At 47.9% G+C, this 16,480-nt stretch overlaps 1 protein-coding gene across 1 annotated transcript in view; it reads left to right on the top strand.

The window, feature by feature from the left end:
• WNT3 (Wnt family member 3) overlaps positions 1-16,480 on the top strand; it is a 71,492-nt gene that overhangs the window by 49,234 nt on the left and 5,778 nt on the right. The window contains exons 2-3 of the mRNA XM_006260394.3: positions 6,379-6,620; positions 15,601-15,866. Of these exons, the coding sequence (XP_006260456.1) occupies positions 6,379-6,620; positions 15,601-15,866 (508 nt within the window). The remainder of the gene's footprint in view (positions 1-6,378; positions 6,621-15,600; positions 15,867-16,480) is intronic.

The raw sequence follows: 16,480 nt of genomic DNA, 5'->3' as shown, positions 1-16,480 counted from the left end.
GAAGCTGAATCCAAATGAGTTCACGTGAGAAATTAGGCACAAATATATCATGGTGAGGGTGACAAGAACCCCTATAGCAAGCTCTGGAGGAAAGTAGTGATTTTCAGTTATGTCATCAAATTGAGACAGGGTGCTTTTCTAGAAGAGATGCTTCAGTCGAATGCAAGCTCCTGGGCTCAGCTCAGGGCTCACTGTTGAAACATTATGGTTTGTGGGATCAGGTTAAATGCTCTAATGGTCTCTTCTGGCCTTCAGCTCTAGGAATCTATAAATTCCTATTTCCCTTTGGTGAAAGCAGACAGTAGAATTTATCGGTGTCATCTCTGAAAAACTGGTAAGGACAGTTTTCCTCAGGAAATGACTCGAGCAGTAATACAATTGCCTTTGACCACAGCTGAGCTTGGTGCTACACTTTGCACAGATCTTCCTGCCCCCATCTTGTCTCTGTTGTTAGACTCAGGCTGTTCATTAAGCAGCTCTTTCTGGACTGCAGGGAGCTCTTTGGTATTTTGTATATCACAAGTACTTCCCTTGGTAGTTATTCTTTTAGATGTTGAATTGGCTGAAGTCATTGACCTCGTTGCTTACTCTTGGCCGATTCAGGACATCTGGAGCCTTGTACACAGACTTGCTTCAGACCCAACATGACTAAAGTGTTGGCTAGCTGACATTTCAGGATGCATGTGTTTAAATATTATAACCTTACTATCTGCCTTTGTGGAGGATACTTCCATGTACTGTCAGGTCTCTATCCCCAACATTTATTCACTCTGAGATTCATGTATCATATCCATTGAGGAGAGCTGGCAGGTTACAGTCATGATCTGCATCAGCCTCTTCAAGAGAGTCTCCACAACTGAGCACAATTACATGACATTCACTTAGCATTTATACAAGTCTGCTCTTGCCTAAGGGGGTCAGAAAGCTGCCAAAAAGCTGTTTTCATCTGTTTTTACCTGGCAGAACCCTTAGCTGGAATCTAAAATAAATAAGGCCTTTGCTTTTGTAAGTATGGGCAGGATGCCGTCAATGGTTGGTGAACAAACACAGATGAATTGTAGAATTTGCTAATGTATAAGAGTCTGAGGCATGTATGGAGTTTGCCTGGTTGTAAACAGCTACTATACTGGTGATCCAAAGACTAACTCCCTTTAAAACTACCCTCTCTACAAAGACATCAGCCTGTTTTCTAGGTTCCTTCTCTGAAGGGATTACTACTCCACATGATGACTACCAAAGTGGATTCATGTCAGGGTTTCCAAGTGAAGTTCTCCATAAGGCATCCCAGGTCTATCCCCATATTGATGATGTCCCTGGGCTATAGCCAGAATTTGCATTGTATGCCGTTACTTTATCTGTCACTTGCAGAAATCCTTTTTTCCCTCAGTGCTGCTGAGAGCAAAGGTGCTTGTGGGGGTTCATTTATTTCAGAATGTGGCTCTTGCCTTACGTGGCCACTGCTGCATGAACGGTACATGCCCCTGGTGGTTGGAGGGGCATGGCTGCGCTGGCAGCAGTGGGAGTCCAGCAGCGGTAAGCGTGGAGCTCCCACAGACACCAATGGCACTGTCGGCGATGGGGGACCGAGGGGGAGAGGGATGACGAGCGCTGACCAGGGGTTGGTGACCACCCACAGGTGCCGCCAGCAGCATCGGCGGTGGCCAGAGGTGATCGTGGACTGCCCACAGATGCCACCAGCCGTGTCAGCAGTGAGGTGGTGAGTGGCGATTGGCGGCACCTTTTTGCAAGGGGTGCACCGCCACACTCAGTGGGTGCATGTGCCCTCCATGAGTCACCCCTGCACTGTTGTGTGCATCATCCTAGGCAGTTTACTTATGTATAACTGTAGCCTGTATCTGTTCTCAGCAGACTGAGAAACATGTATTACACAGTCTTGGAGCAAACCTTAAAGCACACACGTAGAACTTCCATCTCTCTGATGCTTGAACATCCGCATACAGCTCATGTTCCAACCCTTCTGGCATCTTTGTCATTTGCCTTTGCATCCTTTCTGTTCACTTAGGCATTCCCTTTTATGTTCTCCTTAGCCTGCACTAGCTCTGGCCCCCTCATTAGGGCACAGGCAGGGCCATAGGTGGGAACTCCTCCCCCTGCAAACATTCAGCAAGCAGAACTCATCACATGCACTAAGCATGTGGCCTACATACTCATGCATGGTCCCCACCACCAGCAAGCAAACAGACCAAACTCAGCTTTCAGGCACTAGGAACCAGATTCTGCTCCTTTTTTTCTTGCCCCACAATAAGGTCCCCTGCAAACTTCCCTGTTTACTCTCCCATTTGCTGGCTCCTGCTGAGTGCTATAGCCAAGCCAATTATCCCCCATTCTGTATGTGTGAGTTCAGTTTTTCTTCCCTAGATACACCACCTTATGTTTGTTTTCACTCAATTTCATTTTGTTTGCTATCATCCAGTTGTCTAATTTTCAAAATCTATTTGAACTCTAACTCTGCCCTCCAAGGTTGTACGCCATCTACAGATACAATCAGGATGCTCTCTATTCCATTACCCAGGTCATTAAGAAATGTGTTAAATAGGACTGTACACAAAACAGGCTCCTGTCAAACTCTTTGCAGAGCTCCTGCCATTCTAACCTCAGTCCATTTTTAGTTAGTCTTTGCTTAAGGTTATTCAGCCAATTCTGTATCCACCTAACAGTAACTATCTAGCCTATGTTTCTCCAGTCTACTTCCAATAGTGTCACGTGGGACTGTGTCAAAAACCTTACTGAAGTGGAGGAATATTATGTCCACTGCATTCTGCATCTATCAAAACATTAGCCTTGTGAAAGATGGAAAGCAATGTGGTTTGGCAAGATTTATCCTTAAATCCATGTTACCACCCAGAGACCACCCCATTTTCCTTGAGGTGTTTACTAGGCCTGACAGAAGCAGCAAGTATTGGCTTTGGATTCAGATTTGGCCCATTCGGGGGACAGTGATTCGATCTGGTGACTTGAATCACTGTCCCAGTTCGATTTGGCCAATTCTGATTCAGAGATTCGGCACCGATTTGAAGATTTGGCCATAGACTATAATGGGGAATCACTAAAATACCTATAACTTTGTCATTTTTTTTACAGATTCAGCAGGGATGGTAGCCCCTTCTGAGGGCATAAGCCTGCTACGTTTCAAGGGGATAGGTGCAGGGGGTTCTGTGAAAGTGCACCTCAAAATGTTTTCCCCCTCTCAGCCTTTTCCATATATGGAAGATCACCCCGTCCCCCTCCCTCTTCTCAGTTTCTGTTTGCTGCAAATCTTCCGAATCTCCGTATCACTCCAAATTGATTCAGAGGCTTCTTATTCGATTTGGATGTTTTAATGGGTCTCCCAATTCGATTTGGATTAGAAGATTTGGCTGCTGAATTGGGCCGAATCTCCTCCAAATCAAATCGGCTACCGAAGCTTTGCACAGCCCTAGTGTTTACATACTGACTGTTATCATTTGCTCTAGTAACTTCCCACATTCCCCAGGCCCTTCTTTTTTACCTTTTTAAAGGTGAACACTAAGTTAGTTCATAGCCCCTTCTTTTGGGCCCTTGCCTGTCACTCAAGACTTTGCTAGTGGCTCAGAGATTCTGCAGCAAGTTCTTTCAGTACTTTGGGATTCATTTAATTGGGCTTAAATTCATTCACATTTGTCAAAAGGTTCTTTTATAACCTGCATCCGTTTCTCTTTTTTGTTTATATTAATTTTGTTAGCTGTCTGGTCGCAGTTTATTTTTACTGTGAAGACTGAGGCAAAGTAGTTACTGAGGAGCTCCGCTTTCCTTAAGTTTCCCATTAATAGCTCACCTTCACCAGTAAGCAGAAGATCCACAATTTCCTTGGTCTTTCTTTCCCATCAGACATATTGGTAGAACTCCTTGTCATCTTCAGCATCCCTTGCCAGTTGTATCACATTTTTCACCTTTTTTGGAATGTTGGTATTGTTATACTTCCTTCCTTCCATTACCTGTGTGTTTCTCCTTTGATTCTGCTATGACACTCTTGTGAAGCCATACTGCCCTCCTGTAACTTCTTACCTATATCCCTCTTCTTGTAGAGACTCCAATACTACGGTCCAAGGAACTGCCAGCCCTCTAAGACTCCTTCAGACTCCCTATTAGTGGGACCTCACCTGCTGTTTCTCTGAGCTGATTGAATCTGCTGTATTCTGAAGTCCAGTGCCCTTGTTTTGCTGTTTCACAAATTCTATCATACCATGATTGCTTCCGCCCACATTTCTGATCACATTCATGTTTGCACCCAGTTCTTCCTTGTTGATTGGAAAGAGATGCAGGATACAGGATCCTCTAATTGTGTCCTCAGCCTTCAGAGATGGGACGCTGTCTTCTACACAACAATAATGTTCTTTCCTTTGCTTCTGCGGAGAACCTGGGAGAAGCAGGTCATCCCATCTCTGTCCCAGCAGTAGTTAGTACCTGTAAAGTGCCCTGGGCAGCTGAAGTTCTGTGAGGCATTGGAAAGCAATCCAAGAAGCTGTGCTGCAGCTCTTTTTCTCCTCATTGGAAGATGAGGGTCTCAGAGCACAAGCAGCAGTATGAAAAGGTCCTTCCACTTAGCTTCCTACCCCTGTAGCCAAGCACTGGCACTGCATGGCCCAGCCATATCAACTCATGCAAAACAAGGATGTAGTTAGAAAAATATCAAAGTACAGAATAAAAATAGCTGGATTCCTTGAGGACATTATGCCTTATCTGGGTACCAGCTGTGTCTAGGAAGGGGCGCTGGGTTCTGGATGCACATGTATCAAAGCAGCAAAATTAGAAAGTGAGCTCATTTTTTCTTCATGCTGGTGTCAGTGCTGGGATTTCCAAAAAGCAGCATGGCATTACAATGGGACAGGATTTTTTGGTGGGAGGGCTCAACTGAACTGACCAGCACTATTAGACCCTCAGTACAGACTGTCAGGCCAGAGTGTTTGGAGTGGTATGAGCCAGATGTGTCAGGATATGTCACATCACCATAGGTTATGATTTCCATGGTTAAGGGACAAATGTGTTGGTACCAGAGCTAGGCGCTTGTTCAAATGGTGCTTTCCGGGCTTGGGCAAGAACAGCCTGATGCTGTGCATCCTGCCCAGGCCCTGAAAGTCCTCACTGCTCAAAGCTCCCACTGGCTCCATCACCACCTGCTTCTTCGAGGGTTCTTGCCTGCAGCAGGAGCTGGGCACACAGGGAATATGTAGAATGCACAGTGCTGCTGCCCTCTTCCCTGTGGAAGAAGGCACGCTCATCTGTCAGCACTACACTCACCCATATGGAGAAACCCAGGGCTCAGATTGGAAAGGCCCTGTTCTGGCCAGGACATTTCCTTGCTAAGTCTATCAGCAGGTGTCACCCAGTAGCAACTGGTCAGTGCACATTTGACATATAGCAGGGTCACTAGCTGTGACCCTGCCCTGGAATGGTGATTTTGCTGTTGTGGGTGAAGTGATTCCTATATGTGGTCTCAACAGGAAGGTGCCACCCCTGCCTAGCCCCTGCCTAGATCTTGATTCTTGCCAGGAGCTCCTTCTTCACCTGGTGCCATTCTCCTAGGAATACTCCCCAGCCTGCCCCAACCCAACCAGGCTCCCCCAGGACCTCCAGTCTGAACTCACAGAGCCTGTGAAAGGAGAAGGCTGCTCCTCTGGGAGTTCTCATAGAGGGAAGAGCTCATCTGGCTGCTCCTGGTTCCTCTAGGGACAATTCATTATGACATCTCACTTTCATGCCATGCCTAAATTACTACAATCTATTTGACCAATTAGGGCTTGGAAGCAGGACTCCTGCGTTCTACTGCTCCCTCTGTTGCTGATTGCATTGCCATTGCTGGCAACATGGTGTTGGCACCCAGAACCCTCAGCTGTGATTGAAACCTCACTGTGCTGGGCTTTGTATAAGCACTCAGTGAGGGCAGGTCCCTGTGCTGAAACTTACGCTCAAAGTAGAATGAGAGAAAAAAGGAGCATATTACCACCCAGGTCACATGGTGTGCCAGTGGCAGAGCTGAGTAGTAGAACACAGGTTTCCCGAGTGCTTTCCCTACTAGATCCCATTGCCACTGCTGATTTCCCTGGCAGAGTGCAAGGTATCTCCTCTCTGTGCCCTCTTGCTGGGCTCTGCTGCTGAATTTAACATCTGTGCTGCTACAGCTCCTTTTGTTTCAGAGTCTCCAAGCACTTTGCAAACCAGTGGCCTTAACTATGGAAGTCACCCTGCATGGTTATCTCATCCCTGGCTGGGGAGAAGGATCCTCAGTAAAGACATGGAGAATGGAAGGACCTGGGCCAGGGAGGGCAACTCCAGCTAAATTTCTCCCATTGTGGCACAGTCTCACAAATGCCCCTACCTGTTGTCTGCTTTCCCTCCCAGGTCCCTTGCTTTAGGCCAGCAGTACACCTCGCTGGGATCCCAGCCGATCCTGTGCGGCTCCATCCCAGGCCTGGTCCCCAAGCAGCTCCGCTTCTGCCGGAACTACATCGAGATCATGCCCAGCGTGGCTGAGGGGGTGAAGCTGGGCATCCAGGAATGTCAGCACCAGTTCCGGGGCCGGCGCTGGAACTGCACCACCATCGATGACAGCTTGGCCATCTTTGGGCCAGTTCTGGATAAAGGTAAGGGAGTCAGGGCCTGGCTCAACCAGCAGGAAGTTGTTGGGGTTGGGGGGAGAGGGGTGATATTTGTCTCCTAGAAGTTTCTAGAGGATCCAACCAAGGTCAGTCCTGGTCACTCTGGGCACCCAGCCTTGACCCAAAGAGTGTGATGGTGTGGCAAGGTAAAACTAAGGGAAAAGCAGGCACATAGAAGCTCCCTGCTACCCCGTGGAATCAGCCACCCTGTGTTAGGTCCCCAGGCCCCCTAGACAATGCTGGGGGGAAGGAGATCCACAAAAGCCAGAGCTATGTCAGCGGTCCAGTGACAAATGCTGAATAAAGGGACAGGGCCTAAGCTCTGCCCTTCAAGGTGTTTGGACCTAAGGTAGAGGAAGGTGCCAGTTCCTATTTCAGATGCTTACAAGAGCAAATGTCCAGCAGATAAGTCCACCCATTGCTGCTGCTGTTACTTTCTGGGGGAGTTTTCTTTGGTAAAAGAGAGCTACTGAGATCAGAACACCCCCTCTCCTCAGGTGGGAGCCAGAGGCCCTGTGGAGGACTGTCTCCTGCCATGCCAAAGGGTCAGAGCGCACATGGGAAAGCTCACTCTCCAAGTAGACATGCTGCAGCATCCTTCAGACTGGACCTTGTGTGCAAAGGGGAGAGGCTTAGCTTGGGCAGACAGCACTAGGATGAGTCCTTGGGAAGTATGAAGCATTTCTGTGAAACCTACTTTGGTGGGGATGGAAGAGAGATGGAGAAGGACTGTGCCACCCTGCCCCCAAACCTCACTTTTTTCTCTGGGGCTTAGGAATATTCAACCCATCAAGTGACAGCCAGGGGAGACTGAAACCTGGCAGGAACCAGCAGCAGTGGCTTCAGCCTTGTTTCGTCTTGAGGTGCCACTCCCTGCACACCATGTGTCCCAGGGACTTGCCAGAGTAGAGAAGCACATTAAATGTTCCTATGAGGCAGCTCCAGTCTCCTCCGTCTGGCCAAGAATCTGAAGGCCACAGTACCACTTTGGTCCCTTCCCTTTGGTGGGGCTCCCCATTCCTCCAGTGCAGCACTTGTCCCTAGGTGTGCCCAGGTGCTGAGGGCAGCATCCTGCAAGTCCCTGTCCAAATGCAGCAGAGTACAGATCCCTCCCATGTTTTTATTTAATCTCCCTTCCCTGCTTCCAAGAGTCCAGCAGGTGGAAGGCCTCAGCGGAGCCCTCTTGGGACTCTTGTAGTGCTAGGGATATAGAGAGCCCCTATTCACAAGGAACAAGGACCAGATGCCACCAAAGTCTTGCTTCTGAGAAGACACAGTATGGGAGCATGGGGCTGGGAGTCACTCCCATTCCTAGGTCTTCCACTGACTTGCTGCACAACCTTGGGCTGGGGGCCCTTCTCTGCTCAGCACCTGGGTGTCTGCACCTGTGAACTAGGAAGAGTTAGTGTTTCTGAGAGGGAGCTGTAGAAGCATTAGGGGTGCTTATGAAAGGAACCAGAACAAGGTGAAGAGAACCAGCAGCAACCAGATTGGAGGACAACCTCTCCCAGTGGCCCTGGCCCCCTCACCTCTGGGATTTTACATGCTGTAGGCCAGACTCAATAGCGCTCAGCCACCAACCTGTTCCCAACATGCTGAGCTCTCTGAAAAATCCAGCTTCGCTCCCCTCCCTGCCCCTTTCAGAACAGCAGGATTTTTCACTCTTTGTCCTTCCAGGGCATCCACACACACACCCCAATATATACATGCACACACACACTTCCTTTAGCCTAGGGGGTCCAGTTACCTCAAGGCAGCCTCAGGCTGAGAGCCTGGGCCACAGCCTGAGGCACCTATAAGAGGTGCCCAGCTCCCGTTAACAAGACAGTGGGTTCAGACTGTACGGTGGAAGAGAGCTGGAAGTGGGCTGGCCATAGGCCCTTGCTGGGCTAGGCAGAGGGGCGCAGAGTCTGTGGCACGAGTTGTGAAAAGGCAGACAGCACCGAGATAACCCGTGGCTTTTCTCAGCCGTGATGCTTGTGGTCATTTGCATCTAAACAGAGGTGTGTGGGATCAGGGGGCAGCCTTGATATAAACTCCAGAGACTTAAGGGGAGGGGGAGGGAACAGAGAGAGGGAGAGAGCAAAATAAGCTTATACTGATGAGAAAGAGCTAAGCTTCCTCCCCTACTGTGAGGCAGGGGGAGCGATACCGTCCCAGCGCTGTAGTCGTTTCAAATTGCTGCACCATTCACACGCCCTTTAGCCATTCTGATCCGGGTGGGGGCTGGGGGAGAGCCATCAATAGGGATTTCCCAGCCCGGCTGGCGGGATTGGAGGGTGACGGCAGGACAGGGGAACACTGCCCCGTTGCTACGAGGTGCTCTCGGGGAATGCCAGCTCTCTGTGCCGTGGGTACGCTGGCCGGCGGAAACATTCCACATTATGCTGGTAATATAGTGTGACACTGAGGGAACAATGGCAAATTGAGTGTCCCAGCAGGTAACGGGCCTGGCTGGGAGACAGTCGCAGTGGTGCACTGTCAAGATCTCTCTAATCCTCCCTCTCTGGCCCCTCCCCTGGTTCTGGGAACTTTGCTCGCTCATTTCATTGCTGGGAAATTCTCCCAACTCCTTGTGCAGGCCTAGAGGAGATTTTCAAGTCTTTTCGTTTGTATTTCCAGGCCCTTCTCCCACCCCGGGAACCTCTGTTGTCTTCCCTACCAACCTGTGGCTACCAAATCTCAGCTGATAGCCCTTGAGCACAGCTCCTGGCAAAATAGCTGCTAAGGCCCTACCGAGAGGACAGAAATAACCCTGATTAAACGTAGCTGTAGCCAGAACTTCTTCCAGCTCGTGCATGCAGAATGCAGGCTCGGAGCTTGGTGCTCCTCCAACATGGGTTTTCTGTTCCCACTGACAAAAAATGGCAGTCCTAGGAAAAAGGCAGTCATACAGCACACAGGCCATCCCCTTTTGTAGAAATGCTCAGTCCCACAGACTGTCCCCACATTTGGAGCATAAAGTGGAGAACTCAGCTTCTCCCTAAAAGGATGGCTGCATAACCCAGGGATTGCCAATCTACAGCACATGTGCCTCAAGTGGCATGAGCAGGCTCTGCATATGGCTTGCAGCAGACAGGGAGGAGACAGGCAGCACACTGGCAAATAGGGCAAGGAGCAGAAAGCAAAGCAGCAGACTGGACAGGGAGCACAAGGCAAGGAGAGGAAAGCAAAGCAGCCAACTGGCCGGTGGAAAGGGATTGGGGTGGCACTTGGGTAGGATGCATGGCTAGTATGTGGCATGCCAGTCCAAAAAGCTGGCCACCACTGATCTAACCAACACACAACAAAACAGCACTTCCTCAGAGGCTACAGACTCACTTGTCTACAGAAAAGAGAACTGAAAATAAAACTCTGTGTAATTGTGCCATCTGGCAATTCTTGCCATAACAGTACTCTGGTTAGAGCCCATTTATTCACCGGGACTGATACTCAGGTCACTTAAAAGCTGGGCTTCTTCTTCTGTGCATTCAGCATGCTCTACAGCATGCTATAGCAGTACTCTTCAGCTCTCACAGCCACACTGCGAACTGAGACACCATCATCCCCACTTCATAGTGGGGAAAAGTAGGGCATAAGTTGGTGACTCCATTTCCCTGAGTGTCCCTGAGATCAGTAGTCAACTGCAGAGTTGAGGGTAGAGCTGAGGAGTTTGACATGCAAATCCAGTGCTCAGTCCTCAGAGACTGAGCTTCCTGACAGAAAAAAAAACAACCTTGAAAAAATCGGAAGAGGGGGAGAAGAGTAAAGGTACAGGTCAACATCACCTTAACTCTGCCCTCTTTGAGCAATGATCCAGTGTGCCCTTGTCTATTTGCTATCCAACACAGATGGACCACTCCCACCTACTCTACACTCAACCACTTGACCTATTACATGGAAACAGCACCCTCACACACATCTAGCATCGTGATTTCACTTACCCATCCAACCCACAGATTATTCTTATATCACTGCTGATATTCCCATGGCAGGCAGATCTCCATGCACTGCCATAGCCTATGGACCTCACAACCATGAGGAGAGCTATCAGGCCTCTCCAGGCACACATGCACTGTTTTCCTTTGAGCACGAGGTCAGGGGTCAGAGGATAGAGGTTAGAACTCCATGTCTCATTGTAATCACAGCTCTGCCAAGCAATGCCACCAAAGCCCTCCACCATTAAGTACTGTAGCACCTAACGCAGCAAATGCCCTGGACCATTGCCAGCTCTGGAGGAACAGACTTAAGGTTGGTGTGAGCCATGAGTTCAGCGGGAGGCAGGCACCTAAATACCTGTATAAACCAGACATGTAGCCTGTTGTAGTGTTCCCACCCAAAAAAGGGAGAGCTCACAGAGTATCTCTGCCAGCTCTGCTGATCACTCTTGTCTGGACCCTTGTGCTTCTCTTGCAGCTTAGCATCCAGACATCTCCTTTTTCTGTGATTCCTGGCCCATACCCATCATGCTGCAAGTACTTCTGGGCAAACTCCCATAAATGGTAGTGCCCCTTCTGTCTCTGGGTGGTCAGCGTTTTCTTACTTTGCTGATTGCGCTGAGGATTGCTTCCAGCCAGGAGTGGATCCAGGAGAGATGCATTGGTACAGTTGCACCCCTTCCCTGCCCCTCCTCCCGCCCCTTTTGATTCCCGGTCCATCCAAAGTTTAAATCCAATTGCCTGGCATTGACAACAGCATCTCTATTCAAACAGCAGTGAGGGAGTCATTTGACTTCATGGCTCATTGCAATTTACCTGATTCCTTTTAAACTCTTAATTCTGCAGGTGTTAATGACCCTCTCTCCTTTTTATTGTTGATGTTCCACTAATCAAGCCATCCTTTCTCCTGCATTTCTTCTATTTGTTAGCAGCTCCTAGTAATGTAGCTCCTATTTCACAGCTCTGCAGACTTTTTTTTAAATTCTAGCTAAAAACATTAACTCAGGTGTAGAAATAACTTTCAGTGAAGCATTGGCTGCACTGTCAAGATGCTCAGGAAGGCTAGATTTTGTCTGCTGAATCTGAAAGAGATGTACATTGAATTCTAATGACTACAGGACTAATGAAACAACATATTTTGATTATTTTTGCCTAGTTGTGGTTTTTATACATTATATGATATAGCAAGTTAATGCACATTCCAATAAAGATATATTTGTTTTTGCTTTGATCTTAAACTGAATAATATAGCCCTAGGCCCCTAGTACTTCACCATTTGCACCCCCTCTTGATAATCCTAGATCTGCCCATGCTTCCATCTGTGCTAAATATCCCTCTGCTATGGGATCAACGAACACTTCTCTCATTTCTGGGCCATTCAGCAATTTTGCCAGGGAGGGTAAGCTCGTGCCCAAATATCACAGAGTGGTGTGTACCTTGGGACAATCACACGCTAGTCCTGTCAGTTATCAGGACAGGGAAGTAAGCTATCCCAGTTTTGCTGGCATCTATTAGAGATGCCAATTCAGCTGTCAATGTACAATTGGGATGTTTTTCCAGGCTGTCTGACTGTCGGTGGTAAGGTGCAGTGTTGGTCTTATTTACCTCCAGCATGTCACACATCTCTTGGAATATGCAGGACTAAAAGCTGAACTTCTGAGACCTGCGCAGGAGAGAAGGAGTACTGTACTGGTAGACAAGCTTCTTATACACATTAGCAACCATCTAGTGTTTTATGATCAGGGAGTGGATGGATCTCTGCCTACCTGGAGAAGAAATTCTAGAGCATCATTCAAGAGAGGGTAACTGCAGTGTGCCGATGTAGAATGACCTGGTCCTTGACATGCCTGAACCAACCAGGCCAGCAGTATCCAAGACAGAACACTTTTGGCAAGCTTCTCTAATGCCAGTGCCCCTGCCACGTGATGACTTCTGGGTGTCAGGAACTGACCCTCAGGACCACCGGTTAAGTGTATTGGCCCATATACTCGAGAGCTTTCAAGTATGCTTGCTCTTGATGGAAGTCAGATGTGGATTTTCTGTCCAGAGGTGCCTAGGTCTGCCAGGACCTGTTCCAAAAGATCTAGAAATCCCTCCTTCCTTCCAGTGCCTCAGACAGGAAGCTACTGGGTCTGTGGTTTGTGTCTCTTTCAAACTTTTTGCTTCTTCTGTCCTGAAGTGGAGCTTCTCCTCCATCACTGATGACCCTGTCTTCTGGGGTAAAGGCTTTTGTTAAGCTGGTATTTTTCTATTTCTGGTCTCTTGGTTGATATTGTCCAGGCTTGGGTTCCTGTTCAGGGCATCAGCTTAGTGTTCTGCCTCTCTGGCTGGTATCTAATCCAGTAGTGTAGCTGAATAAGCTGTTCAAAGCTACTGGGCCAGTACTGGGCTACTAGCTAGCTAATTTCCATGAATCCTTATGGATTCATAGAAATTATGGAACCTTCTGAATGAATGAAGATCTACCCAGGAAATGATGGCATCTGGAGAAGGTCACCACTACCAACAGCTTTTTCTTAGTTGTGGAGTAATCTTTCTCTGTTTCATTCAAGGTTTTGCTCTCATATACATTTACTCTTTTTTATCTCCATATTGTTGAGCCAATAGAGCACTATGCCAGCTTCACTGGCCCTAGTATCTATAGTGAATGGTAGCTACAGACAGCAGAAGGCCAGGACAGAAGCCACTACTTTAGGTCCAGAAATCTTCTTGGTGTAGACAGAAGCTAATACAAGTGTGCCCAGACACTAAAGGAATACCTCAGTGAGGAGGATGTAGGAGGAGGGCAAAAAGGTAGCAAGTAGAATGGCTAATGGGAATCCAGGCATATATATGGAAGTTAGGACATCTGAGGTGGAAGCAAAACCTAAAATTGCTCAATGCACTCAAGTCTGGGAGACCAGATAATCTCCGGTTCGGAGTTCTGAATGAGCTGGCACATGAAAGAGCAGGCTTGAAAGGAGCAATTTTTAATAAATTCCTCAAGTTAGATGTGGCACCATATGATTGGAGAAGAGTAAAGGTAGTGCCTACATTTAAGAAGGGTAAAAAGTGATTGTGTATGAGTCTGCCCTCAATGCTAGGCAAGACTTTAGAACAAAGGAAAAAATACTTGAAGACATGGAACTAGAGGGGAACAGGTATGATGTACAACATGAAGTCCACGACCTCATGAATCCTGAGATAAAGAATAGATCATTCCAGACTAACCTGATCTCTCACTTTGATAAGATAAACTGATTTTCTAGACAAGAGAAATGAGGTGGATTGCTAATCTATCTGGACTTCAACAAAGCATCTGATGCAGTGATACATGGGAGAATGAGAATATTATACAGGAGGAACCGGATGACCTTGAGAATTGAAGTAGGAGATACGGGGTGACATTTAGTAGTATAAAGTGCTTGGAGATAGCATTGCATTCTTACCCACAGTGACATCCCAGAAATCCTCTTGACTGTGCAGAAACATTTTTTAAGACTTAGGTCAGCCTCATGCTGGGTGAGGAAAAGTTAGTCCTTCTTGTGAAACAACAAGCTTTACCTTAGCAACAAACAGGAACTAGCTGAGCTCTGGAAGCTGAAGCCTCCTGTGCAGTTGTTGAGTTTTGTTTCATGGATGTGACTAACTTAACAACATTGTGAGAGCCTTGTACCTAAGAGAGAGACTGCCTGAGGTTACACAGGAATTCCATGTGTATTTCTGAGCCATGGAGGGGAGATGAGACAGTGAAGGTGACTTGCCCATGGCCATAGCTGGACTTCTTGTCCCCACACTCTTTTCCCTCCAAGTGACGCTGTCACCTCCATTCTCTAGCACTACAGAGCACTGACATCTCAAGTTTTCTAGGGAGCAAGAGAGTCAGTAGTCTTGCCCTTGGATGTCATCATCACACAGCAACAGCAAGAAGACCCCTCTGCTCCTCCTCACTGATCTCACTTGGCTTGATTCAGATTCAGAGATGTCTCATAAGCATTTCACCACAGGTATTCAGCAGTTTAAACATCATTGCACTAGGTTTAGCTTGTTCTTTGCCTTTTGTACAAACCTTTTGCACTCCCTTAGCATCTGGAAGCATAGCAGTGGGAGTTTTACCTTGAAGCCTTTGCAAAGCCCAGAAGATTGCTTCTCCTTGGCCTTGTACCTAGAACATGCACTTTCTCCAAGTACCTACTTGTATTCTGTTTCAGGGAAGATAGTTTCCCATAAGCTCCTTTATTTCAGGATCCCACCTTATTAATGAGATGTTCAAGACTTAAATCTGAAAGACCACTTCTTAAAACAAACCAAGTGCCCCTGAGCCCTACAACTCTCCATTTGAGCCTCCAATATAACACAGAATCTTAGTGTTTGGACTGTGATGCTGCGCTTATATAATTTCAGGCTGAAATCCAGTCTTTCTGCAAGGCATCTAGGCTTGATTTAAAGACTCTGAAGGCCAGAGAATTCCTAGATCACATATTTTCTAATGACTGACAGCCATTATTGCTAAAAATGTGGGGCTGATTCCTAGTCTGGTTTTGCTTAGACTTTGGTCTCAGATGTTAGACTTTGTTCTGTCTCCATCTGAGGGATTAAAGAGCCCCTGTTGTCAGAAATCATTTCCCTGTTTAGGACCCTACAAACTCTGATCAAGTCACCACTTAAATGGATCCAAGAGAAGCTGAACAGACTGAGCCCTTTTCTTTTTCCCTTGGACAGCAGATTTCTGGATCACAAATTGTTCTTGTGACTTTCTTCTGAACTTCTCAAATATGTGAACTTCAGTTGGGAAGTGTGAACCCCAGGCCTGGAGTCTTCCTGGGGTTGTCTCACCCATTGATATTCCCCTCTGCATATATCCAAAGCACCGGTCTGTTCCCTAGCACCAAGCTATGCTAATCTGGGGGGAGGTGCAGGAGCGGGAACAGGATTTAATTTTCCATTACGTCTGAAAAACACAACCCCCTTTCTAATGGGATCCACAGGTGTTGGGATTGGGTCTGGGGCAGGGAAATGGCTGTATATTGTCCTACCAGATAATCCTGTGGGCTCTTTCTTGTTCCCAGCCACACGAGAGTCTGCCTTTGTCCATGCCATTGCTTCGGCTGGTGTGGCCTTTGCTGTCACCCGCTCCTGTGCTGAGGGTACCTCCACCATCTGCGGGTGCGACTCACACCACAAGGGACCTCCGGGTGAGGGCTGGAAATGGGGTGGTTGCAGCGAGGATGCTGACTTCGGCGTGCTGGTCTCCCGGGAGTTTGCAGATGCCCGAGAGAACCGTCCAGATGCCCGATCTGCCATGAACAGACACAACAATGAAGCAGGCAGAACGGTGAGTGCCTTTCCTCCAGCTCCCATGTGACAAACCAGAGCAGACTATAGTTCTTTGTATACCTGATGACCTGATCCAGCTGCTGTGACATTCCAGGGAATGGGAACACTTCCTTCCTGGGGGTTGGATCAGGGCTTGACTCATTAATGGGCACTGGAGAGCTCTCATATAGCTGCAGATTAGCACTACAGCATCCCTGAACATGGACCCACCGCTGCTCTCTATTCAGGCACATCCAGATTGAGACAAAGAAGCAGGGTAATATGTTTGGCACAACTGGCTATGCTAACCCTATTCTCTCCCCTCAGTTAAGGCACCCATGCTCTCAGGGTGACTCTCCTTGCAAGACAGTGCCAGCCATATCCCCATGTAATGACCAAGGGATTATTAACTCCTGAGTCAGCAAGGGAAAGAACTTGAGGAGCACAGTGATTTGCATCCCCAGCATTTCCCAGTTGGCAATGACCGGCCAGCAGGCCAGGCTTGTAGCACTGCAGGTGGCAAGGCTGGAAGTGGTAGAGAGAAGTCTGCATGACTCCTCTCTGTACTAGCTGGAGCACATAACTCCTTGCTTGCAAGAGATTTCACAAACTCAGTTTCAACCCATCCTCAGG

The sequence above is a fragment of the Alligator mississippiensis genome, chromosome 4 (assembly GCF_030867095.1).
Source record: "Alligator mississippiensis isolate rAllMis1 chromosome 4, rAllMis1, whole genome shotgun sequence".
In the NCBI taxonomy this organism is placed as follows: Eukaryota; Metazoa; Chordata; order Crocodylia; family Alligatoridae; genus Alligator; species Alligator mississippiensis.
This window is presented reverse-complemented; position numbering and strand designations above follow the sequence as displayed.